The 28,000-nt window shown below is 44.1% G+C and overlaps 1 protein-coding gene across 1 annotated transcript; it reads right to left on the bottom strand.

The window, feature by feature from the left end:
* Positions 1 to 2,975: 2,975 nt before the first annotated feature.
* Positions 2,976 to 4,990, bottom strand: LOC125539145 (transcription factor MYB4-like). Its single transcript, XM_048702514.2, has 3 exons — positions 4,697 to 4,990; positions 4,421 to 4,550; positions 2,976 to 3,869 (listed from the first exon to the last, which is right to left on the bottom strand). The coding sequence occupies exons 1-3, from the start codon at positions 4,827 to 4,829 to the stop codon at positions 3,299 to 3,301; spliced, it is 834 nt and encodes a 277-aa protein (XP_048558471.1). The 5' UTR covers positions 4,830 to 4,990; the 3' UTR covers positions 2,976 to 3,298.
* Positions 4,991 to 28,000: the final 23,010 nt, after the last annotated feature.

Here is a 28,000-nt window from a genome sequence, read left to right as displayed (position 1 = left end):
GCGCAAACCTAGGCAAAACATTTAGATGAAGCAAACTCACCAATGCATGAGAGAGTTTAGTAGCCAAATCATTAAATGAAGGGAGCTTGGCTACAAGAAGCTAAGCATCTATGCATTGGGGAGTTTGGTTGCTAAGTTATCTAATATGCTTAGCACCCCATCTAAGTACCAGTCCATTGGGAGCAGCCTAAGGTGAATGAATTTGCATTTAGGGTTCAGGAGAAATCCTCAACGTACTGCACATCATGTTTGAACATGGGCATCTGAAAATTGCCGCAAACGTATGATCAAAATTTCTGTCTTTAGAAAAGTCCGCGCCTGCAATGTTGAAAGCAATAAGTCAAACATTATGTATTTTTCTTCCTGCAAAACGAACGATGTCTTTTTTTTGTGCAGATTGTATCTGATAATACTTCTGCATAAATTTTGGTATTCTCTCATGTTGTAACGTTGATGCACGTCTGTGAATTATATAAGACGCACAAGTACCTGAACCTTAACCTCAAGCACCCTAAACCTTAGCAAGTTAGCATTACAAAACCCACTTGCTTCTTTTCACAAGCTTCATTGCATCTTCTCTAACATGGATATATGAGTGAACACCGGTTGCAGGCCTGCATATGATACTTTAATTCCTGGCCTCTAATTAATTACTCCCTCCGTTCCGAATTACTTTTCCCTCCGTTCCATTTCTACGACGAGTAATTTGGAACGGAGGGAGTACCTTTCGAGGTCTTCTGTCTTGACTTGTTAACCTGATGACAGATATTCCTCCAAGATTTTGCTGGTGGAGTTGGTCCAATCAAGGTAGAAATTTGCACACCATACTTTTGACTTCAAAAAAAAGCCGAGATAACATAACCAAATCTCCATCACTATTCTTTCCCGCATGCGTTTACTCTAAACGCCGATCTTCGAGCACACCGCTGCCCTTCATAATCATGCACAAAAAAGCTTGTGAACCCTTTATGTCCACATAATAACATGGTTTAAGTTAACAAAGGCCAAACCTAGTTGTGGGTGGCAACTAGGAGGAGAAAAATATTTCATACTCATACTATATTGAGGCACAGAAAAGGCCTATGATTGAGGTCGTAGCAGCCACCACCTCCACTAGCACTGTGAGCAGTTGGGTGCTGTCTGCTGGAAATAGAATCTGGAAAGGTGGGATGAACCTCATCTATCCATCCATCCATCCACGGCCATTTCTTAATCTAAATTCTAATCGTCCTATTTACACAGATAATCAGGGGACGTAGCCGAGACCAGGTCGCTGGCTAGCAAAAGGACAATTGGTGATCTATACTGACGCCTATGCTGCTTTTCAGATTCCATCACGAGTGTGAATTTGCAAGGGGTTCGGGAGCAGGAAAATCATGCGCATCCGTTGAAGAAATTTGGTGGGTGCAATGAACCACGAGGGAGGAGAAGAGAAAACCGGCACAAAGGAGCACATGCGCAAAGAACAATTCCAAAATTCAACAGTTGCTGGCGGCGCTAGGGCTAGCATAGCTTGGCCGCACCTGATTGGGCCGCGGCGTATCGTCTTGCTTCAGCTGCAGAGTTTGATTGGCACTTAGAAAATTCAGAAATGGAATTATTGCAGTAACTCTGAAGCTTGTAGGAGTGGTATGTAAACCAAGTGACGGTTTCAGGCTTTGCAACCTCAGTCGCTTTGGGGGTACTTTGTTCCTGCTTTTCTGCAAGCTGATTACCATTTGGTCAGAGATTTTTCACCCCATGCGAGTTGGACTTCGTCGTCGCATTGGAAAAAACAAACTGGGAAAAGCACATCAGAATGCTGATCCAGTTTGTGATCCTGAAAATAAACAATATAAGAGCTGATCAAATTGCTGCGCGGGTCCATTATGCAACGTGTGATCAGTTCAATGGTTAAGATAGGAGATACGTCACGTTGATGCTTACGGGCACCATGAAGCATTTCGATCAGATAGTAGTATGTTTTCTGCACACAAATTTCTCGGTCTAGGGTACAGCTTCTTCTTTATGCCTTCAGAATGTTCTCGAGGCTTGCACGGAATAATGCTTTATGCCTTCCGAAAACCTGAACCTTTGACTTTGACAGCCGCACAAAAGTGTTCACAAGTCCATTTGGGAAAATCGGCATTTGCTTGCTACTATAACAGAGTAGAAACAAAAGCATAGTTTGCAGGATTTGTTCAAGGACAGAGTGTCGTGATGGCCATGAAACTGTCGGTGATGATGAGCAGTGTGTTGCTCTAGCCATATCGGACAGCTGAAAAGATAGGGTCCTCCAACGATACAGTATCTGAATTCCTCAGAGTGGTTGAATTGAATACTGTCTGCACAGCCTCAACATAATTGGCACTGGTCGGAATACAAAACTGCCATGCTACATAACTTTCACTAACATATCTGTGCGAAAAGCTGAATATTATACTGTTTGCAGGGCCTGAACATACATAATTGGCACAAGTTGGAATAGAAAACTGCCATGCCACGAAACTCTCACTAACATATTCGTGTGTGAATCTAGAAAAAATGCTGAGTACTAGAATACTGTTTGCACAGCCTGAAGAACATAATTGGCACAAGTTGGAATAGAAAACCGATATGCTAACGTTTTAGTAGTACTATATATAACTGTGCGTGAATCTGTATGGCACATGTTGTTCGTTTACTTTTTGCAGATCAAACAGAGGTGATACAGGATCCATGACAAGACGGCCAGATCTGTCCGTGTCATTATTTAGCTCTCGCCACTGGAGAAAAGGGAACTTTCCTCCGGGTTTTCCCAGTCCCAACGCATGTTTTTCAGGCTTGTTTTTCCTGGCGACAAGCGTGCACACACCGGAAAAGAACAGATAGCAGGACAAAAGCCCGTACTGATACATACACTGGTTTAATCCTCACACTTCTCCAAAACATCACATGATGTGATTCGGTAACTGAGCACACATGCAGTGAGGAATGATCGGTTTTGATCAGCCAAATGAGAAAAGCAGACTCCATTTCAGATAGTAATCTCCATGGTGGTACAGAAACTGATATTTGCACCCTGTGCGGAAGAACAGATAATCTCTAACTCAGAATGCATCGGTTCCGATCACTGATCTCTCATCTTTCTATACAGCAAGGTGAACAAACAAGATGGATCAAAGAAATCTACCGACCGGGCATGATCCGCGTTCTTGCTGGCTACTAATTTTCCTCCACGGTGCAGCGCACTCTTCTCTGTTAGCAATCCCTCCGGTGCAGCAAGGTGGCGCGGGTAGAGAGAAAAAAGAACGATCAATCAGGAGCCAAGTCTCCCTCCCTAAATCTGCGGTAAGTCTAGCGCGCCGTCGTTGTTGTCGTCGCCGCCGCCCTCCATGAACACCTTGAGCCAGTAGTCCATGTCGCCGTCGGCGGGCTTGCCGAACGCGTCGTGGGGCTCCATGCAGACGTCGTTGATGTCGTCCAGCGGCATGGACAGCGTCTCCGACCAGAAGCTCTCGTCGATCTGGAACTCCTCCGACTCCTCGGACGAGGTGAAGCACTCCTCCTTGACGGACGCCGAGGCGGAGGCGGAGCTGCCCGAGTTGCCGTGCTGCTCCGCCGCCGCCGAGGCCGTGGACGTGGACTCGGTGAGCGTGGACGAGACGGAGCGGTCGGGCGAGGACAGCACGGGCGCCGCCTTGGCGGTCAGCGCGTCGAGCTTCCTCATCTTGATCTTGCCCTCGCGCTTCCGCGCCGCCGCCGCCGGCTTCTTGCGCTTCTTGGCGGCGCTGGCCTCCTCGAGCTGCTCCTGCGCGCCGGGGTCGAGCCGCTTCTTGAGGTGGGTGTGCCACACGTTCTTGATCTCGTTGTCCGTCCTCCCCGGCAGCCGGGCGGCAATCGCGGACCATCTGCGCGCACGCAAGCAAACAACACACGGATCGAATCCAATCAGCGCACAGTCCAGACAGAGATGACAAGGCAAAGATGAATTCGTGTTCGTTTGTTTGTTTTAATCTGATGATGATCACGACGTGATCTGATTCCCCGACGGAGCCGCGACGCCGTCCGTAGTTTAATGCCAAAGTAGCCGTGGTGGCGGCACTGAAATCAAGAGGGCGCGGCTCGCCCGTGGCCGGAGCGGCCAAACAAGATGGAATCTTTCAAGATCTCGCGCATCACCGGCGCTGCAATTAGCCGTAAACAAATCCGCACTTGCGATTATTCTTTACTTCGGGTGGGGCCCGCGATGGATGGTAGTAACATAATGTATTTTTCTTTTGCCCCCGCGAAGAAAAGGGAAAAAAGGGGAATAATATATAATAATAATAATAAACCTCTCCTCTGTTTTGCGATTGAAGCAAGCAGCGGCAATGATTGCCCCCGTTTTAGCAGGAGGGGAACGGTGGAGATGTGATGGAGGAGGAGGAGGAGGAAGGAGGCGAGGAGGAGTGGTAGGCACCTGTTGCCGAGCAGCTGGTGCAGCTGGATGATTGACTGCTCCTCCTCGTCGGTGAAGTTGCCGCGCTTGATGTCCGGCCGCAGGTAGTTGATCCACCGGAGCCGGCAGCTCTTGCCGCACCGCAGCAGGCCTGCGAAACAGCACGGACAACGGAGGTCAGGGACGGATCTCGGTGCAGCCGCACGCCGCCGCGCGAGAGAGGGAGAGAGAAGACGGCGGAGATGCGTTTGTGAGGCGGAAGGACGGAGGGAGGGAGGGAGGGAGGGAGGGGCTCACCGGCTTGCTTGGGCAGCGCGCGCCAGTTGCCGTGGCCGTGGCTGTGGATGTGGGCGACCAGGATCTTGTCCTCCTCCGGCGTCCAGGGGCCCCTCTTGAGGCCCATCTTCTCGCAGCACGGAGCCCTCCCCATTACCGCCCCTCTCCCTCCCGAATTCGCGCGCGCGGAGGAGGCCGGATGCAGATGCGCTGTGTCTTTGACCTCCTTGGGGGAGAGAAGAGAAGACAAGAGAAGAGATGGGAGGGAGCACGGCTAGCCTGCCTGATGCCGCGGAGTAATGGCGGAGTCGCGGGGATGCCCCGGGTATTTATGCCCGGCGTGGGGGCGCTCTGCAGAAACGTTTTTCAGAGGGCCAATTCCGCAACTTCGCCGAAGGACCCAAACCCAAAGCCAAAGCCAAAGGTGGCTGCCATGCCAAATCGTTTCTCCCCCGTTTACTACTGTATTTTTCTATCTCTCTCTCTCTCTTTTGAGACAACGTTTAGTACTGTATTTTTAAGAGATAGGAAGGTTGTGATGGTTCATCAATTATCTCCCCGGACAACGTGATGATGGCTTATCTATCGATTAAGGCATGTACAATGGTTGATAAAATAGTCTTATCTTAAGTTTTGCATGTAATTTAAAGATAACAAAGAAAAATGTCTACAATGGATCATCTCTTAGCCTTATCTTCAATAACTAGCAATTTCTAAAAATATGATGAGACATATTGTGCTACGAGATCATTTCTTGTCTTATCTTAAATAAGAGAAGACAAGCCTTCTCTTATGAGTTCCCTCTCCTCCACCTTATCATTTATCCTACCTGGCATTTCTAAAATAACACCATTGTACATGCCCTTAGACAAGGCCGTGCTCGATCAGTACCGAGTATTTTCCTCCGTGGGTCACAAGATTTGAGTCCCTGCTAATGCTGGTGGTGGAAATCTGCAAGATTTTTTGAAAAAGATTTACTTGCTCCATGGATGGTCAAGATGGCGGAGGTACATATCGGTAAATCGGTTTCGTGATGCGGCGGATACGGTCATATTTAGTGGGGGATTTGACCGGTGGTAAATGCATATATAGTATATCGATCCTCAGGCGTGGATTATCATGTTGTTAGTAGTAGTAGTAGTACTCCTGATGGTGACTTCGTGAATCGCGAGGCATGACCGTACCATTACGAGGGTGTAACAGAGGATGATCTCTCACGCGTTGACTGTTGTTGGCTCCTCACCACTATGTGTGTCGAGCACACTAGCAGTTGTAGTGCTACGCATCTTGCGCAGGTGTGGTATAAAAGTACTTCCTTCGTTTCAAAATAGATGATCTAACTTTGTACTAACTTTAATATAAAGTTGAATCATTTGTTTTGAAACAGAGCAAGTAAAAGTAGAAGTCTCATTTCACCCGCAAAAAAGTACACATGTTTTTTGTGTTTGAATGAAATACACATGGTTCTTTCACTGCAATGGTGTGTCAAACATGATATATGCGCGTGTATGCATAGGCATGGGCATGTGTGCATGTTTTATGCGCAAATTTTACATTGGCCCAAGGTAACTGTGATAAACTTCATTTTTCAAGTATAATGTGTTTTTATTTGTTGACAACAATGGAAACACAAAACCCCTATTGTTGCATCCTTATCTTGAAGACGAGATCACCTTCACGGGAATCATCCTTTGCACCAAAAGGGGGTCGCTAAGAAGAAAAATTATCCTCCTCCTGATTTGTCGGTAATTTTAGTAAACCATTTACTAGCAAAGTACGCGTGCGCTCGTACAGATTTACGCATTTGCAGAAGATATTCAAAAACTGGATATACGTGCGCTTTTAAGTTGTCCGTGCACAACTTTCATGCGATGAGGGCATATATGCATATCATTAGCAACTAAGATTTGGCATTCCGGGGATGATGTAAATATGGCAGTATTAATGACTATGATTCATAAAGATAGGACAATCACTTGATTACTAATTTGAAAACCATAGAAATGATATAGTATAATTAAAAAAATACTTGCTAATTCAGCACAAATGTTATCACTTCTAACATGTGGAGAGGAAACATTGGGAGCAAAAGCTTCCAGTTAGAACTTATAACTACAGGGAGGATCAAATTGAAACAAAGTTCAATTATTTCTAGAACATACATTGTAGACTAATATGAGAATTTGCATGCTTTTGTTTCATCACTTCACCATTATCTATATAGATAGGAGATCTGAACCTATACCATACTCGTGTTGAATGTACTGCAAGTGTCTTGTGCTCAGACTACCATAACCTGCCATTGGGTCGGCAGAGACCTAGGCTGACATCTCGACGTTGGATTTCTCATTGGATTCTTAGATGTTGATGAGATTGAAATAGCAATGCATTATCATCGAAGTGACATCTTTGATATTATGAATTTTGTCCTTGGTCCTTGTTATCACCTCGTTCCACCTGGTTCTCAACACTAAGTGTGGAGATGGACAAGAAGGTGACAGCATGTCTACATAAGGAAATCAAGGTGGATGACATGTTGTGACATCTAGACTACAATGGTAGATTAGATGGGAAAGTTAATGGGAGGTTAGGAACTGCAACGCGACAAGATGAGAAATAGACTTGGAGACAAGACGAGGCGAGATTCCAGAAAACATGGTTGGTTGTTTCTGACAATTCTCACATGTTTGGCTGAAACTCTCTTTTAATAGCGATGATTTATTAGGGTTACTAACGTTTGGAGTTCTCTAGCTAAATTGAAAGACACATATTTTTGACTGAGCGGCAAGCAAGGATGACCTTGACACGGTTCATTGACGTTGTAAGATTCACAATTAATATATCAATTAAGTGAATATGTATGTGATACTAAATGATAAAAATTGCATATACATCTTGGATACACGAGCTAGGTGGGCCAACATTAACTTCCTATCATAGGATACTCTCGATCCAGCTTGACAAATAACGGCCCTGGAGTAAATTCATATATGCCCAATGTGGACACATACAACTCCATACCGCTAACCCTCCCAACCCTATTGTGCATTGTAGCCCTTCATTGAGCTCTCATGCGCAGATATGAGAAAGTCAAGGGAACCATGCAATCACGTGTGTGTCGCATAGATGTTAGTGCATGAGAACTCACCTTGCTGCCTTTGCTCTTTTGTTATCCTGTAACCGTGGACTCAGTTCAATGACTATTATTCTAGGGATGCAGTGTGCTACTTGTGAGTTGCGTTAGAATTTTCTCGAAGAGGATAGGATGACGTAGTACAGTAGAGATAAGTATTTCCCTCAGTTAAGAACCAAGGTTATCAATCCAGTAGGAGAACCACGCAAGACCTCATGAATAACACCTACACACAAAAGAACAAATACTTGCACCCAACACGATCAAGGGGGTTGTCAGTCCCCTCGGCGGTTAATTGCAAGGATCAAGTCTGCTGGTGATAGATAGATAAACAAAAACACAAAATAAAAGAATGTTAAATAAATTGCAGCAAGGTATTTTTGGATTTTAATATATGATAAATGTAGATCCAGGGGCCATAGTTTTCACTAGAGGCTTCTCTCTTGAACAAAAAGCATATGGTGCATAAATAAATTACCGTTGGGCAATTGATAGAAAAGTGCATGGTTATGACGATATCTAAGACAATGACATATATATAGGCATCAGGTTCGAGACAAGTAAATCGACTCCTGCCTGCATCTACTACTATTACTCCACACACTGACCGCTATCCAGCATGCATCTAGAGTATTAAGTTCATAAAGAACGGAGTAACGCCTTAAGCAAGATGACATGATGTAGACAAAGTAAATCCAACCAATATGAACAAACCTCATAGTTTTATCCTTAATGGAAACAATAAAAATACATGTCAGGTCCCCTTCTGTCACCGGGTTTGAGCACTGCAAGATTGAACCCATTACAAAGCACCTCTCCTGTTGAAAGATAAATCAATCTAGTTGGCCAAACTTAAGGTTAGATCAAAGAGAAATACAAAGCTATAATAATCATGTATATAAGAATTCAGAAAATACACAAATAATATTCATGGATAATCTGATCATAAACCCACAATTCATCGGATACCAATAAACACACCGCAAAAGAAGATTACACCGAATATATCTCCAAGAACATCGAGGAGAACATTGTATTGAAGATCAAAGAGAGAGAAGAAGCCATCTAGCTACTAGCTATGGACACGTAGGTCTATGGTAAACTACTCACACATCATCGGAAGGGCAGCAAGGTTGATGTAGAGGGCCTCCGTGATCAATTCCCCCTTCGGCATAGTACTGGAAAATGCCTCCAGATGGGCTCTCTAAAGAACAGAAACTCGTGGGGCCGGAAAAAGTGTTTTTGGGTGGCTCTCTGATGTATTGGGAATATTTGAGAATTTATAAAGGTGGAATTAGGTTAAGAGGTGCCACGAGGGGGCCACAAGGCACCAAGGCGCGCCTACCCCCTGGGGCGTGCCTCCCGAGCTCGCTCCCTTGTGACTCTTCAGGTCTTCTACGAACTTCAAGGGTCCCTTCTATTCCATAAAAAATGGTCAAAAAGTTCCGTAGCATTTGGACTCCATTTTGTAACACCCCGGATGTAACTTTCCAATTTGTACTCCAACTCTTGCCGTTTCCGGCGTTAAGTTATATTTATTTTCTCGGGTTCGGGTTTTTGTCTCCGTGTGTTGTTGTCGTTGTCATGCATCTCATATCATGTCATCATGTGCATTGCATTTGCATACGTGTTTGTCTCATGCATTCGAGCATTTTCCCCGTTGTTCGTTTTGCATTCCGGCGCTTTGTTCTCCTCCGGTGGTCATTTCTAGCTTTCTTTCGTGTGTGGGGATTAAACATTTTCTGATTGGACCGAGACTTGCCAAGCGGCCTTGGTTTACTACCGGTAGACCGCCTGTCAAGTTTCGTATCATTTGGACTTCGTTTGATACTCCAACGGTTAACCGAGGGACCAAAAAGGCCTCGTGTGTGTTGCAGCCCAACATCCCTTCAATTTGGCCCAAAACCCACCTAACTCTGCTCCATCATCTAGAGCGTTCGATCACGATCGCGTGGCCGAAAACCGCACCTCATTTGGACTCTCCTAGCTCCTCCTATGCCTATTTAAAGGCCCCCCGATTTTCCGATCTCCTCCTACCTCCGAAACCCTAAAAATCATCTCCGCGCGCCGGACATTGTCCGACCCGGCCGGACATAGCCGCCGCCCCACTCCGAAGCCGCCACGTGGCGCCCGCCGCCTGCCACCGCGCCGGCCCGGGAGGCCCGCAGCCGGCCCCCAAGGCCCGAAGCCACCGCGCCGCCGCTCGAAGCCCCGCGCCTCCTCTGCCCGCGCGCCGCCCGGGAGCCTCGCCGCCGCCGCGCGCCATCGCCGCTGCCACCACGCGCCATCGCCGGCGCCGCCGCATCCATGCGCCGCCGCCGCCGCGGCTCCACCGCCCGCCAACGCCGCCCTCCGCCGCCGTCTCGCCGTCCTCTCCCTCCTCCGACCATCTCCCCCTCGGCTCCAGCCTTCTCCGGCAAGTCCGGCGACGAAGCCGGCCAACATAGGGAACCGCGCCACCGCTACAGTGCTCGGGCTGGATCTAGATCCGGAGTGACTCGGGTTGACTTTTTTGCCCAAACCCTAGCTCATGTGCTCATCTTCATCATGTCGTATCTCGTCATCCATAGCTCCGTTTTTGGCATATAGCTTATCAAAATGTTCATCTCAGAGAGTACATCATTTCATTCTATTGCATCATTTTCATTTGAGCTCATCTTGATGCCCGAAATGCTGTTAGAAGAGGGCTACTTGAGTTAATTGTCAGATCTGCTACTCCATTTAGGTTTTTGTCATTTTTGCCATGATTAATGTGTGCATGCTATGCCCATGAGTTCTACATATGTTTTGTTAAGGGTTTTGTCATCTTTCCAGAGGCGCAACCCATGTATTTTTGTGATGTGTGTGGTGACTAGTGCAAGCTTGCAAAGTGGTGCACTTGCTAATTCTGTTTTCAGGGACTTAGCAATTCCACTAAGTCCTTGATCTGTTTATCTCATGTTGCCATATGTTCATGTTGTTTCCTAGTGATCCGTGCCTTTTTTTAGGATGATCAGTAAGGATGTCTTGTTAATATTGTAGTTCTCTATCCATCCATGTCTTTGTTTGCAATTATGGAGCACCCTAGCTTGAGTCAATCGAGCTCTACTTTTGCTACTTTGTGAATCTGGGCAGATTGTCAACTTGTTTGTAATTTTGCCGATGATGTTGTAGTTGATCCGTGCATGCTATGCTATTGTTCTTGCCATGTCTAGCTTGAATTTTGTGCCTTATTTATGGGTGTATGCTTGTCTTGCCATGACTTGCACCATAGTGAGTGCATCGAGCTCGTAAACATGCCTACTTGAGTTATGTTTCAGCATGCTCCAGTTTTCACTAAGTCTGTGATCTGATTATGCTTTTGCTATGTTCACGTGCTTGCAATTGTATTTTCTGATCCCTTTTGGCTCAAGGTCACTAAGGGACTTTTGTTAAGCTCTTTGAGTAGCTCCATGCCATGCTTTACTTTGCCATGTTCAGATCCTGTAGCATGTAGTTTTATGGCTCCGAAGAGGGCTACCTGATCTGAAATTCCAGACAAGTGTTAATTTCACTAAGTCTGAAATCTGTTTGCCATATGCATTTTTGCCATGCTTGTTTGAACCTGTTAATGGATGAATTGGCCGTAGCTCAGTGCTAGACTTTTGTTAAGCATCTTGAATGCATCCCTGCCATGTATTTTGTTGTCATGTTTGGTTGCTGTAGCATGTTCATCTCATTGCATTTAGTTGGCTACTTGCTGTAAATCGTAGACCGGTGCCATATTTGAATCGCGTGCCATTTCCAAACCGTAACTCCGATTCCGGCGTTCTTTATATCGTTTTCAAGCGATTTCATCTCATCTTTCCAGTGGCACACTTGGATTTCTAAGTTGAGGCCAGGTTCTTGCATTTCCTGTCATATCTTGCATTTTGCATCCCGCATCGCATCCCGCATAGCATATCATCTTTGCATTGTATTGCTTGATCCTTGCACGTGGTTGATTGTATCCTTATTGCTTGTTTGTCTTGTTTGGGTAGAGCCGGGAGACGAGTTCGCTAACGAGGAGCCCGTTGAGTTTGCTTTCGAGGATCCAGTCAACTCTGACAACTGTGCAGGCAAGATGATCATACCCTCGAAATCACTACTATCTTTGCTATGCTAGTTTGATCGCTCTTTTGCTATGCCATTGCTATGATGCCTACCACTTGATTTCAAGCCTCCCAAATTTCCATGTCAAACCTCTAACCCACCATTGTCCTAGCAAACCGTTGATTGGCTATGTTACCGCTTTGCTTAGCCCCTCTTATAGCGTTGTTAGTTGCAGGTGAAGATTGGAGGCCGTTCCTTGTTGGAACATTTATTTACTTGTTGTGATATCATTATACTGCTATGTTATCTTAATGCATCTATATACTTGGTAAAGGGTGGAAGGCTCAGCCTCTCGCCTAGTGTTTTGTTCCACTCTTGCTGCCCTAGTTTCCGTCATATCGGTGTTATGTTTCCGGATTTTGCGTTCCTTACGCGGTTGGGTTATAATGGGAACCCCTTGATATTTCGCCTTGATTAAAGCTTTTCCAGCAATGCCCAACCTTGGTTTTACCATTCGCCACCTAGCCTCTTTTTCCCTTGGGTTTCCGGAGCCCGAGGGTCATCTTATTTTAAACCCCCCTGGGCCAGTGCTCCTCTGAGTGTTGGTCCAAACTAGAGTCCTGTGCAGTGCCCCCTCGGGGAAACTCAAGGTTTGGTTTTATTTGTATGGAGCGCTCATCTGAGTGTGCCCTGAGAAAGAGATATGTGCAGCTCCTATCGGGATTTGTCGGCATATTTGGGTGGTGTTGCTGGTCTTGTTTTAACCTGTCGAAGTGTCTTGAATTACCGAGATACCGAGTCTGATCGGAACGTCTTGGGAGGAGGTCTATTCCTTCGTTGACCGTGAGAGCTTGTCATGGGCTAAGTTGGGACTCCCCTGTAGGGATTTGAACTTTCGAAAGCCGTGCCCGCGGTTATGGGCAGATGGGAATTTGTTAATGTCCGGTTGTAGATAACTTGAACCTTAATTATTTAAAATGAATCAACTGAGTGTGTAACCGTGATGGCCTCTTCTCGGCGGAGTCCGGGAAGTGGACACGGTGTTGGAGTAATGTTTGCGCAGGTTGCTCTTTAGTTTCTCGCTCGCACTTTGCCTCCTCTTCTCGCTCTCTTTTGCGAATAAGTTAGCCACCATATTTGCTAGTCGCGTGCTGCAGCTCCACATATTTACCTTGCCATACCTATAAGTTTAAATAGTCTTGATCGCGTGGGTGCGAGATTGCTGAGTCCCTATGGCTCACAGATTACTGTTACACCAAATGCAGGGCCTGATGATTCCGCTCCAGGAGACACGTATGAGCTCAAGTGGGAGTTCGACGAAGACTCTCAACGTTACTTGTTTCCTTTCCCGATGATCAGTAGTGGTGCCCAGTTGGGGGTGAACGAGACCGTTGTCGCATGTTGGGTTATCTTTTATTTTGGCGCCGTAGTCGGGCCATGAGTGTTTGGATGATGTAATGTTATTTATGTACTTGATTGACGTAGCGAGTGTAAGCCAACTATGTTATCTCCCCTTTATTATTCATATTACATGGGATGTTGTGAAGATTGCCTAACTTGCGACATATGCCTTCAATGCGATTATGCCTCTAAGTCGTGCCTCGACACGTGGGAGATATAGTCGCATCGAGGGTGTTACCCATTTAGTACTAATTTTCTTAAAATCTAAAAACAAGAAAAAAACAACCACTGGAAATGGGCACTAGGTTAATAGGTTGGTCCCAAAAAATGACATATAAATGCATATAATTGCATATAAAACATCCAAGATTGATACTATAATATCATGGAACAATAAAAAATTATAGATACATTGGAGACGTATCACGGTGGCACATAACCATGGTGTAGATCCTTCAGGAGAAGAAGTGGTATCACGGTAGCAAGGCCTGACGAAAGTTCAACAAGAATTGGAATTTGTGACCCCGCTCTCGAGATCGTGATTAGGGTTTCATAGGTTGGGAAACATAACAGTTGTGACACCTAGGGTTGGTATGATGTTTGACTCTCATGTCGAAGCTTATGAATCCGGGCCTAAGAGATTCAGACTTACAACCTCCCACATAGATTGAGATTATAAGAGAATCAGATGAACATGCATGAGACTTCCACGAGAGATGCATGTGCTTACATGATACAATAAAGATCATCGTAGAACAAATTACCCTTGAAGCTCACACCTATAATTAAAACTGCCCCCGTGGATTAAATGTTGGAATTGATCTGATGGTTTTAAGAACCAAGAGAGAGAAACAGGCGAGACAAAGTCTCATCTCCTCATGTTTGTGCATTGATGGGGTGTGCACAAACCCATGATTGGTTGTGGTCCATGTCCCCTAAGCACCGAATATAAAAGAGGAGGTAATGTCCCTTGCGAGAAATTTACACGTACGGGCTAACCCTAAACTCCTAACTAACGACCCTAAAAGTGTGCTAGAGGGGATCGGAAAGCCACTACCATCGTCATCCACCATACGGTAGTGCCAGCAGCGCTGCTGCTGCTACCAACTACATCATGTTGCTCCTGCCCATTGCCCGACCATCTACCTATTGCTGGCGACCGTAAGGTGCAACCATGAGGTACACAAAGTCTGAATTGAATGGGAATGAGACTTCATCGAGCACCTGTAAGTTCTCATGCTTTTCGCACATGTATTGGTGTTTTAATCTAGAGAAGCGGATCCTAATTATGTTAAGCCCAAAGTTAAATCTAACATTAAGAACTGTGCCTAAAACAAACCACATAAACATATCCATCATTGCATTTGGGACATCTGATTTGGGGGAGTAAAGGGAGATCGTTCCCTAGAAGGGCTAAAAGGGTAGAGGGACTTGATTGTGACATTTATGATACATGAGGGGAGATGGATGAGAGGGGTGAAAACAAAGCGAGAGGGTGTATGAGAGTAGAGGAGATGTTGGGTGGAGATGGGTGATACATCTACAACCTATCTATAATTTATGAAATATTCATGCTATTATATTATCCATCTTAGATGTTTTATATGCATTTATATGCTATTTTATATGATTTTTGGGACTAACCTATTAACCTAGAGCCTAGTGCCAGTTTCTGTTTTTCCTTGTTTTTGAGTTTTACAGAAAAGGAATACCAAACGGAGTCCAATTGACGTGCCAATTTTGACGATTTTTTATGGACCAAAAGAAGCCCCTAGAGTAAAAGAGTTGGGCCAGAATAGTCCCTGGTTGTCCACGACGGTGGGGGGCGCGCCCTACCCCCCTAGGCGTGGGCCCCTATCTCGTGGAAGATTCGGAGACCCCCTGACGTGAAACCGACGCCAAAAATTCCTATAAATATAGAAACCCCCAAAAAATAACCTAGATCGGAAGTTCCGCTGCCGCAAGCCTCTGTAGCCACGAGAAATCAATCTAGGCCCTCTCTAGCACCCTGCCGGAGGGGGGCACCATCACCGGAGGCTATGGAGGAGGATCCCGGAGGGGCCATCATCACCATGAAGGCTAAGGACCAGAGGGAGAACCTCTCCCCATCTAGGGGGGAGGCCATGGAGGAGGTAGCACAAGGGGGAGAACCTCTCCTCCTCTCTCTCGGTGGTGCCGGAGTGCCATAGGGAGGGCAATCATCGCCACAGTGATCGTCTTCATCAACATCACCATCCTCATCTCTTTTACGCGGTCCACTCTCCCGCACCCCGCTGTAATCCCTACTTGAACATGGTGCTTTATGCCACATATTATGATCCAATGATGTGTTGCCATCCTATGATGTTTTGAGTAGATATCCTTTGTCTTTGGGTTGATTGATGATCTAGATTGGTATGAGTTGTATGTTTTTTTTGGTGCTGCCCTATTGTGCCCTCCGTGTCGCGCAAGCATGAGGGATTCCCGCTATAGGGTGTTGCAATACGTTCATGATTCACTTATAGTGGGTTGCTTGAGTGACAGAAGCATAAACACGAGTAAGGGGGTTGTTGCGTATGGGATAAAGGGGACTTGATGCTTTAATGCTATGGTTGGGTTTTACCTTAATGATCTTTAGTAGTTGCGGATGCTTGCTAGAGTTCCAATCATAAGTGCATATGATCCAAGAAGAGAAAGTATGTTAGCTTATGACTCTCCCTCATATGAAATTGCAATGACGACTATCGGTCTTGTTAACAATTGCCTAGGACAATTCCGCACACCGACCCATCATTATTCCACACTTGGTATTTATAATATTTAGTAATATATTGTAACTTTATGATAACATCACCTACTTTTATATTTTAGCTCTCTGATATCATGCAAAGTTATCCTCTTCATACCCACAATGTAGTTTTATTTCCCATTTCTAGTTGGAAGCAAACTTTCGGTGTACGTAGAGTCGTATCAGTGGCATATAGGACTTGAGAGAATATCAATCTTACCTTTAGCTCCTTGTGGGTTAGACACTCCATACTTATCACTTCCACCTTTGGGAATTGCTACGATGATTCCCGGCACTTGGGGATTATCAATGGGGTGCGAAAAAATGCACATGGGGTGAGCAGAGTGTCGTTGGCTAACTAATCAATAAAACTGGGATGGGTGTTCTGTTTTCCAATCGTGTGGGCCCACTACATTAACTGTCGTGTACCATACAATCCTAAATACTAACATTCTAAGAAGTTGGCCCAAGTTATACACGTCTTACAGTACCGATACACCACCAATCATAGAGAAACAAGTGTTCAGATTCCATCCTCGCTTCGAACCATGTCCCAAACCACATTTTCACAAAATATGCTCCCTTCTTTCTTATTCTCCTTCCATGCATTTTCCATTGCTCTCGATATTCTCTTCCAATCCTCCTCTTATGTGATAACTACCGCCCTAGTTGGCCGAACGAAATATGCCCTAGAGGCAATAATAAAGTTGTTATTTTATATTTCCTTATGTCATGATAAATGTTTATTATTCATGCTAGAATTGTATTAACCGGAAACTTGATACATGTGTGGATACATAGACAAAACACCGTGTCCCTAGTGAGCCTCTACTAGACTAGCTCGATAATCAAAGATGGTTAAGTTTCCTAACCATAGACATGTGTTTGCATTTGATGAACGTGATCACATAATTAGGAGAATGATCTGATGGACAAGACCCATCCGTTAGCTTAGCATATTGATCGTTTAGTTTTATTGCTATTGCTTTCTTCATGTCATATACATATGACTATGAGATTATGCAACTCCCGGATACCGAAGGAATACCTTGTGTGATATCAAATGTCACAACGTAACTGGGTGATTATAAAGATGCTCTACAGGTATCTCCGAAGGTGTTTGTTGGGTTGGCATCGACCGAGATTAGGATTTGTCACTCTGAGTATCGAAGAGGTATTTCTGGGCCCTCTCGGTAATACACATCATGATAAGCCTTGCAAGCCATGTGACTAATGAGTTAGTTACGGGATGATGTATTACGGAACGAGTAAAGAGACTTGCCAGTAACAAGATTGAACAAGGTATGAAGATACCGACGATCGAATCTCGGGCAAGTAACATACCGATGACAAAGGGAGTAACGTATGTTGTCATTACGGTACGACCAATAAAGATCTTCGTAGAATATGTGGGAACCAATATGAGCATCCAGGTTTCGCTTTTGGTTATTGACCAGAGAGGTGTCTCAGTCATGTCTACATAGTTCTCGAACCCGTAGGGTCGGCATGCTTAACGTTCGATGATGATTTTGTATTATATGAGTTATGTGATTTGGGGACCGAATGTTGTTCGGAGTCCCGGATGAGATCACGGACATGACGAGGAGTCTCGAAATGGTCAAGAGGTAAAGATTCATATATATGACGATAGTATTCGGACACGGGAATGGTTCTGAAGTGTTTCGGGTTTTTAACGGAGCACCGGGGGGAGGGGGTTACCGGAACCCCCGGGGGAAAGATATGGGCCATATGGGCCATAGAGGGGAGGGGAGGCAGCCCACAAGGTGTGGCGCCCCCATGGGGAGTCCGAATTGGACAAGGGGAGGGGCGCGGCCCCCCTTTCCTTCTCCTCTTCCTACTCCTTCCCCCTTTCCCTTTCCGGTAAAAGGAAGGGGGGGGGGGCAAATTGGACTAGGGGTCCAAGTGGGACTCCTCCCACTTGGCGTGCCCCCTAGGCTGGCCTCATCCCCTCTCATCCTTTATATACGGGGGTAGGAGGGCACCCCAAAGGACATCAATTGTTTCTTAGCCGTGTGCGGTGCCCCCCTCGACAGTTTACTCCTTCGATCATATTGTCTTAGTGCTTAGGCAAAGCCCCGCGTGGATCACATCACCATCACCGTCACAACACCGTCGTGCTGACGAAACTCTCCATCGACGCTTTGCTGGATCAAGAGTTCAAGGGACGTCATCGAGCTGAACGTGTGCAGAACTCGGAGGTGCCGTACGTTCGGTGCTTGATCGGTTGAATCGAGAAGACGCTCGACTACATCAACCGCGTTAAGCTAATGCTTCCACTTTCGGTCTACGAGGGTACGTGGACATACTCTCCCCCTCTCATTGCTATGCATCTCCTAGATAGATCTTGCATGATCGTAGGAAATTTTCGAAATTGCATGCTACATTCCCCAACAGTGGCATCCGAGATGATATGCACGAGTAGAACACAAAGAGTTGTGGGTGGTGATCGTCATACTGCTTACCACCAATGTCTTATTTTGATTCGGCAGTATTATTGGATGAAGCGGCCCAGACCAACCTTACATGACAACGTTCATGAGACCGGTTCCACTGTCAGACATGCAACTAGTTTTGCATAAAGGTGTCTGGCGGGTGTCTGTTTCTCCAACTTTAGTTGAATCAAATTTGACTGCGGCCGATCCTTGTTGAAGGTTAAAACAGCAAACTTGATAAATCACCGTTGTGGTTTTGACGCGTAGGTAAGAAATGTTCTTGCTAGAAGCCCGTAGCAGCCACGTAAAACTTGCAACAACAAAGTAGAGGACATCTAACTTGTTTTTGCAGGGCATGTTGTGATGTGATATGGTCAAGACATGATGTGATATACATTATTGTATGAGATGATCATGTTTTGTAAAAGTTATCGGCAACTGGCAGGAGCCTTATGGTTGTCGCTTTATTTTATGAAATGCAATCACCATGTAATTTCTTTACTTTATCTCTATGTGTTAGCGATAGTTGTAGAAGCAATAGTTGGCGAGACGACAACGACGGTACGATGGAGATCAAGGTGTCAAGCCGATGACGATGTAAATCATGAAGGTGCTTTGGAGATGGAGATCAAAGGCACAAGATGATGATGGCCATATCATGTCACATATTTTGATTGCATGTGATCTTTATATTTTATGCATCTTATTTTTCTTAGTAAAGCAGTAGCATTATAAGATGATCCCTCACTAAAATTTCAAGGTATAAGTGTTCTCCCTGAGAATGCACCGTTGCGACAGTTCATTGTGCCAAGACACCACGTGATGATCGGGTGTGATAAGCTCTACGTTCACATACAACGGGTGCAAGACAATTTTGCACATGCGGAATACTCGGGTTAAACTTGACGAGCCTAGCATGTACATACATGGCCTCGGAACACTGGAGACCAAAAGGTCGAGCGTGAATCATTAGTAGATATGATCAACATAGAGATGTTCACCATTGAAGACTACTCCATCTCACGTGATGATCGGACATGGTTTGGTTGATATGGATCACGTGATCATTTAGATGACTCGAGGGATGTCTAAGTGGGAGTTCTTAAGTAATATGATTAATTGAACTTAATTTATCATGAACTTAGTCCTGATAGTATTTGCATATCTATGTTGTAGATCAATAGCTCGCATACGACTCTGATATGTTCCTAGAGAAAACTAAGTTGAAAGATGATAGTAGCAATGATGCGTACTGGGTCCGTGATCTGAGGATTATCCTCATTGCTGCATAGAAGAATTATGTCCTTGATGCACCACTAGATGACGAACCTGTTGTAGGAGCAGATGCAGACGTTATGAACATTTTGCAAGCTCGGTATGATGACTACTTGATATTTTAGTGCACCATGATTTATGTCTTAGAATTGGCACTTCAAAAATGTTTTGAACGCCATGGACCATATGAGATGTTCCAAGAACTGAAATTGGTATTTCAGACTCATGCCCGCGTCGAGAGGTATGAGACCTCTGACAAGTACTTTTCCTACAAAATGGAGGAGAATAGCTCAGCTAGTGAGCATGTGCTCAGAATGTCTGGGTACTACAATCACTTGAATCAAGTGGGAGTTAATCTTCCAGATAAGATAGTAGTTGACAGAATTCTCTAGTCACTATCACCAAGTTACTAGAACTTCGTGATGAACTATAATATGCAAGGGATGACGAAAATGATTCCCAAGCTCTTCGCCATGCTGAAATCAGCGAAGGTAGAAATCAAGAAATAGCATCAAGTGTTGATGGTTAACAAGACCACTATTTTCAAGAAAAAGGGCAAGGGAAAGAAAGAGAACTTCAAATGGAAAGCAAGTTGCCACAACCGTGAAGAAGACCAAAGCTGGACCTAAGCCTGAAACTGAGTGCTTCTACTACAAAGGAAATGGTCACTAGAAGCAGAACTGCCCCAAATACTTAGCGGATAAGAAGGATGACAAAGTGAAAAAAGGTATATTTGATATACATGTTATTGATGTGTACTTTACTAGTGTTCATAGTAGCCCATGGGTATTTGATACCGGTTCAGTTGCTAAGATTAGTAACTCAAAAGAGGATTTGCAAATTGAACAGAGACTAGTTAAGGGCGAGGTGATGATGTGTGTTGGAAGTGATTCGAAGGTTGATAAGATCACCATCACACACTCCCTCTGCCTTCGGGATTAGTGTTGGACCTAAATAAATGTTATTTGGTGTTTGCGTTGAGCATGAATATGATTGGATCGTGTTTATTTCAATACGGTTATTCATTTAAGTCAGAGAATAATTGTTGTTCTGTTTACATGAATAAAACCTTCTATGGTCATACACCCAATGTAAATGGTTTATTGAATCTCGATCATAGTGATACACATATTCATAATATTGATGCCAAAATATGCAAAGTTGATAATGATAGTGCAACATATTTATGGCACTGCTGTTTAGGTCATATTGGTGTAAAGCGCATGAAGAAACTCCATGCAGATGGGCTTTTGGAATCACATGATTATGAATCATTTGATACTTGCAAACCATGCCTCATGGGCAAGATGACTAAAACTCTGTTCTTCGGAACAATGGAGCGAGCCACTGACTTACTGGAAATAACACATACCAATGTATGCGGTCCGATGAGTGTTGAGGCTCGCGGCAGGTATCGTTATTTTCTGACCTTCACAGATGATTTGAGCAGATATGGGTATATCTACTTAATGAAACACAAGTGTGAAGCATTTGAAAAGTTCAAAGAATTTCAAAGTAAAGTGGAGAATCATCGTAACAAGAAAATAAAGTTTCTATGATCTGATCGTGAAGCCGAATAGTTGAGTTACGAGTTTGGTCTTCATTTAAAATGTGGAATAGTTTCACAACTCACGCCACCTGGAACACCACAGCGTAATGGTATGCCCGAACATCGTAACCGTACTTTATTAGATATGGTGCAATCTATGATGTCTCTTACCGATTTACCACTATCGTTTTGGGGTTATGCATTAGAGACAAGCTGCATTCATGTTAAATAGGGCACCATCTAAATCCGTTGAGACGACACCGTATGAACTATGGTTTGGCAAGAAACCTAAGCGGTCATTTCTTAAAGTTTGGGGTTGCGATGCTTATGTGAAAAAGCTTCAACCTGATAAGCTCGAACACAAATCGGAGAAGTGCGTCTTCATAGGATACCCAAAAGAAACTGTTGGGGTACACCTTCTATCACATATCCGAAGGCAAGATCTTTGTTGCTAAGAATGGATCCTTTCTAGAGAAGGAGTTTCTCTCGAAAGAAGTGAGTGGGAGGAAAGTAGAACTTGATGAGGTAATTGTACCTTCTCTCGAATCGGAAAGTAGCTCATCACAAAAATCAGTTCCGGTGATGCCTACACCAACTAGAGAGGAAGCTAATGATTATGATCATGAAACTTCAGATCAAGTTACTACCGAACCTCATAGGTTAACTAGAGCACGTTCCGCACCAGAGTGGTATGGTAATCCTGTTCTGGAAGTCATGTTACTAGACCATTACGAACCTACAAACTATGAGGAAGCGATGATGAGCCCAGATTCCGATAAGTGGCTTGAGGCCATGAAATCTGAGATAGGATCCATGTATGAGAACAAAGTGTGGACTTTGGTTGACTATCTACAAAGCTCGAATTGTCGCAAAAAGTTTTTCGACAAGCTTAAGGTGTTGACTACAATGAGATTTTCTCACTCGTATCGATGCTTAAGTCTGTCTGAATCATGTTGGCAATTGCCGCATTTTATGAAATCTGGTAAATGGATATCAAAACTACATTCCTTTATGGATTTGTTAAAGAAGAGTTGTATATGATGCAACCAGAATGTTTTGTCAATCCTAAAGGTGCTAACAAAATGTGCAAGCTCCAGCGATCCATGTATGGACGGGTGCAAACATCTCGGAGTTGGAATATACGCTTTGATGAGTTGATCAAAGCATATAGTTTTATGCAGACTTGCGGTGAAGCGTGTATTTACAAGAAAGTGAGTGGGAGCACTACAACCTTTCTGATAAGTATATGTGAATGACATATTGTTGATCGGAAATGATGTAGAATTTTCTGGAAAGCATAAAGGAGTGTTTGAAAGGAGTTTTTTCAAAAAAGACCTTGGTGAAGCTGCTTACATATTGGGCATCAAGATCTATAGAGATAGATCAAGACGCTTGATAAGATTTTTCAATGAGTACATACCTTGACAAGATTTTGATGTAGCTCAAAATGGAACAGTCAAAGAAGGAGTTCTTGCCTGTATTGCAAGGTGTAAGGTTGAGTAAGACTCAAAACACGACCACGGTAGAAAATAGAAAGAAAATGAAAGTCATTCCCTATGCCTCAGCCATAGGTTCTATAAAGTATGCTATCCTGTGTGCCAGACCTATTGTGTACCTTGCCATGAGTTTGGCAAGGGGGTACTATAGTGATCCAGGAGTGCATCACTGGACAACGGTCAAAGTTATCCTTAGTTACCTAAGAGGACTAAGGAAATATTTCTCGGTTATGGATGTGATAAAGAGTTCGTCGTAAAGAGTTACATTGATGCAAGCTTTTACACCGATCCGGATGACTCTGAGTCTCAGTCTGGGTACATATTGAAAGTGGGAGCAATTAGCTAGAGTAGCTCCACGCAGAGCATTGTAGACATAGAAAATTTGCGAAATACATATGACTCTGAATGTGGCAGACCCGTTGACTAAACTTCTCTCACAAGCAAAACATGAAAACACCTTAGTACTCTTTGGGTGTTAATCACATCATGATGTGAACTATATTATTGACTCCAATAAACCCTTTGGGTGTTAATCACATGGCGATGTGAACTAATCACATAAAGATGTGAACTATTGGTGTTAAATCACATGACGATGTGAACTAGATTATTGACTCTAGTGCAAGTGGGAAACTGAAGGAAATATGCCCTAGAGGCAATAATAAAGTTGTTAATCTTCTATTTCCTTATATCATGATAAATGTTTATTATTCATTCTAGAATTGTATTAACCAGAAACTTGATACATGTGTGGATACATAAACAAAACACCGTGTCCCTAGTGAGCCTCTACTAGAATAGCTCGTTAATCAAAGATGGTTAAGTTTCCTAACCATAGACATGTGTTGTCATTTGATGAACGGGATCACATCATTAGGAGAATGATGTGGTGGACAAGACCCATCCGTTAGCTTAGCCTATTGATCGTTCTGCTTTATTGCTATTGCTTTCTTCATGTCATATACATATTCCTTTGACTATGAGATTATGCAACTACCAAATACCGGAGGAATACCTTGTGTGCTATCAAACGTCACAACGTAACTGGGTGATTATAAAGATTCTCTACAGGTATCTCTAACGGTGTTTGTTGGGTTGGCATAGATCGAGATTAGGATTTGTCACTCCGTGTATCGGAGAGGTATCTCTGGGCTCTCCCGGTAATACACATCATGATAAGCCTTGCAAGCAATGTGACTAATGAGTTAGTTACAAGATGATGTATTACGAAACGAGTAAAGATACTTGCCGGTAACGAGATTGAACTAGGTATGAAGATACCGACGATCGAATCTCGGGCAGGTAACATACCGATGACAAAGGGAATAACGTATGTTGTCACTATGGTACGACCGATAACGATCTTCGTAGAATATGTGGGAACCAATATGAGCATCCAGGTTCCGTTGTTGGTTATTGACCGGAGAGGTGTCTCGGTCATGTCTACATAGTTCTCGAACCCGTAGGGTCCGCATGCTTAATGTTCGATGACGATTTTGTATTATATGAGTTATGTGATTTTGTGACTGAATGTTGTTAGGAGTCCCAGATGAGATCACGGACATGACAAGGAGTCTCGAAATGGTCGAGAGGTGAATATTCATATATAGGACGATAGTATTCGGACACCGGAATGGTTCCGAAGTGTTTCGGGTTTTTATCGGAGTACCTGGGGGGTTACCGGAACCCCCCGGGGAAAGATATGGGCCATAGAGGGGAGGGGAGGCAACCCACAAGGGGTGGTGCATGCCCCCCCCATGGGGAGTCTGAATTGGACAAGGGGAGGGGGCGCGCCCCCCTTTCCTTCTCGTCCTCATACTCGTTCCTCCTTTCCCTTTCCGGTAAAAGGAAAGGGGGGCCGAATTGGACTAGGGGTCTAAGTGGGTCTCCTCCCACTTAGCGCGCCCCCTAGGCCGGCCTCCTCCCCTCTCCTCCTTTATATACGGGGGCAAGGGGGCACCCCAAAGGACATCAATTGTTTCTTAGCCGTGTGCGTGCCCCCTCCACAGTTTACTCCTCCGGTCATATTGTCGTAGTGCTTAAGCAAAGCCCTACGCGGATCACATCACCATCACCATCACCACGCCGTCATGTTGATGAAACTCTCCCTCGACACTTTGCTGGATCAAGAGTTTGAGGGACGTCATCGAGCTGAACGTGTGCAGAACTCGGGGGTGCCATACGTTCGGTGCTTGATCGGTTGAATCGACAAGACATTCGACTACATCAACCGCGTTAAGCTAACACTTTCGCTTTCGGTCTACAAGGGTACGTGGACATACTCTCCCCCTCTCATTGCTATGCATCTCCTAGATAGATCTTGCGTGATCGTAGGAAATTTTTGAAATTACATGCTACGTTCCCCAACATTGGCATGGTCTAGAGGCTCGATTCATAACCTTTGTCTCCAATGATTATTTCTTCACTCGCGGCTACTCATGGTGTGATGGTTGCACAATTGTACGACCATAATCACCGAGATACACATGCATGATAATGTTCTCAACATCACAGGGCACATAAATACCAACACATACTCAGATGCCACTGGATAGAGATGAAAGTGGGTCGGGTTTGTCAGCCTATTCACCCATCCTAGTTCATTTGCTTTAAAGAAATTAATAGCACACAAAAGAACTAAGAGTCGAAGACATTAAGTTAGAAAAACCTTTGGGTCAATGACATGACCCAATGGACCGAGGCAGTTATGTTTTACTATTGCTAAAATGGTCAAAAATTGTGTGACATGGCACATGCTACCTTTGCGTGCCTCTCAACCACTAGTGCATTAGCATCTATATGTCGAATATTGTTGAATCCGACGATGGTGATGAAGAGGAAAGATGACACTGCACAATCTCCTTCCTAAGATGACCCCGTCTCAAGGTCCCCGCATCACGGTATAGCATTTTTCACTAGAAAAGTGAAGATTCAAAAGATGGTCGACAAGTGGCCTTCAAAATTCAAATGATCAAAAGATGCATGTCTATTCAAATTTTGTCCCACATTTTTCCAATTTTGGCTGATTATCAAGGCATAGTTGGTTGATCCAAGTTCTACGGTGGGATACAAATGTTTAAGGGATGCGAATCGGCGACAGGATCGAGCATTGCTATGACGAATACTAGAAAAACAGCAGAGAAAGATAGAGCAAGAGGCATTCGCAATCGCAGCCAGCGCAGGACAGGTGGAGCAAGTCCAACACATCTAGCCAGTAGAGGTCACTATCTAACCATAAAGCATGCTGATCAGATCACGTAAGCAACTTGTCCCCGGGGAAACTAGTCAAGTTGGAAGCTTGAGGGGGACGTGGTCAGGGCAAATCAGGTAGGATTGTGAGAAGCAATGGATGAAATTGATGGAGGCTCTAAATGATGCTCTACGCAAGTGTATGAATGATTGCTTGTATCTACGTTGGTATTTCCCTCAGTTATGACACCAAGGTTATCAATCCAGTAGGAGAATGAAGCAACACTATGTAAATAGTACCTGCACACAAAAAACAAATACTTGCAACCCAACGCGTAAGAGGGGTTGTCAATCCCTCCTCGGTATTGAGATAGATTAAATTGTATGAGATTGGATAAATAGATCTAGCAAAAATGAGAAATAAAATAAATAAAGAGAAAGTGCATAAAGGTATTTTGGGTTTTTGGAATAATAGATCTAAAAACAATATGATAGAAAATAGACCCGGGGCCGTAGATTTTACTAGTGTCTTCTCTCGAGAAAATAACATACGGTGGGTAAACAAATTACTGTTTGGCAATTGATAGAAGAGAAGATAATTATGACGATATCCAAGGCAATGATCATGTATATAGGCATCACGTCCAAGATTAGTAGACCAAAACGATTCTGCATCTACTACTATTACTCCACACATCGACCGCTATCCAACATGCATCTAGTGTATTAAGTTCATGGAGAAACGGAGTAATGCAATAAGAATGATGACATGATGTAGACAAGATATATTCATGTAGGAATAGACCCAATCTTTTTATCCTTAATGGCAATGATACATGTGTGTCACTTCTCCTTCTGTCACTGAGATTGAGCACCGCAAGATCGAAACCATCACAAAGCACCTCTTCCCACTGCAAGAAAAATCAATCTAGTTTGACAAACCAAACCAAAGTTTCTAAGAAGAAATACAAGGCTATAATAATCATACATATAAGAGATCAAAGAAGACTCAAATAATATTGATAGATAGAACTGACCATAAACTCGCAATTCATCGGATCCCAACACACCGTAAAAAGTGATTACATCAAATAGGTCTCCAAGAACATCAAGGAGAACATTGTATTGAGAATCAAAAAGAGAGAATAAGACAACTAGATACTGCCGATGGACCCATAGGTCTGTGGTAAACTACTCACACATCATCGGAGGAGCACCAATGAGGATAATGAACCCCTCCGTGATTGTTGATACGTCCATTTTGCATCATGTTTTCCTACTGTTATTTAAGATGTTTTTATGCATAATAATGCTTTTTGGAGTAATTCGAATGCCTTTTCTCTGATAATATGCAAGGTATACACAAAGAGGGAGAATTTCGGCAGCTGGAAATCTGGACCTGGAAAAGCTACACCAGGCCACCTATTTTGCACAACTCCAAACAAGCTGAAACTTTACGGAGATTTTTTATGGAATATATGAGGAATATTGGAGCCAATAAGTACCAGAGGGGTCCACCAGGTGGGCACAACCCACCTGGGCGTGCCCTGGTGGGTTGTGCTCCCCTCGGCCCACCTCCAGTGCCCATCTTATGGTATATAAGTCATTTTGACCTAGAAAAAATAAAGAGAGGACTTTTGGGATGGAGCGCCGCCGTCTCGAGGCAAAACTTGGGCAGGAGCACTTTTCCCCTCTGGCGGAGCGATTCTGCCAGGGGAACTTCCCTCCCGGAGGGGGAAGTCATCGTCATCATCATCACCAACAACTATCTCATCTTGGGGAGGGTAATCTCCATCAACATCTCCTCTCAAACCCTAGTTCATCTCTTGTGTTCAATCTTTGTACAGAACTATAGATTGGTGCTTGTGGGTGACTAGTAGTGTTGATTACATCTTGTAGTTGATTTTATATGGTTTATTTGGTGGAAGATTATATGTTTAGATCCATTATGCTATTTAATACCCCTTTGATCTTGAGCATGTTTATCACTTATAGTAGTTACTTTTGTTCTT

Source organism: Triticum urartu, chromosome 2A (assembly GCF_056163025.1).
Source record: "Triticum urartu cultivar PI428250 chromosome 2A, HENAU_Tu73, whole genome shotgun sequence".
Classification (NCBI taxonomy): Eukaryota; Viridiplantae; Streptophyta; class Magnoliopsida; order Poales; family Poaceae; genus Triticum; species Triticum urartu.
Note: the sequence above shows the minus strand (reverse complement) of the source record. Positions and strands in the feature narration are given on the sequence as shown.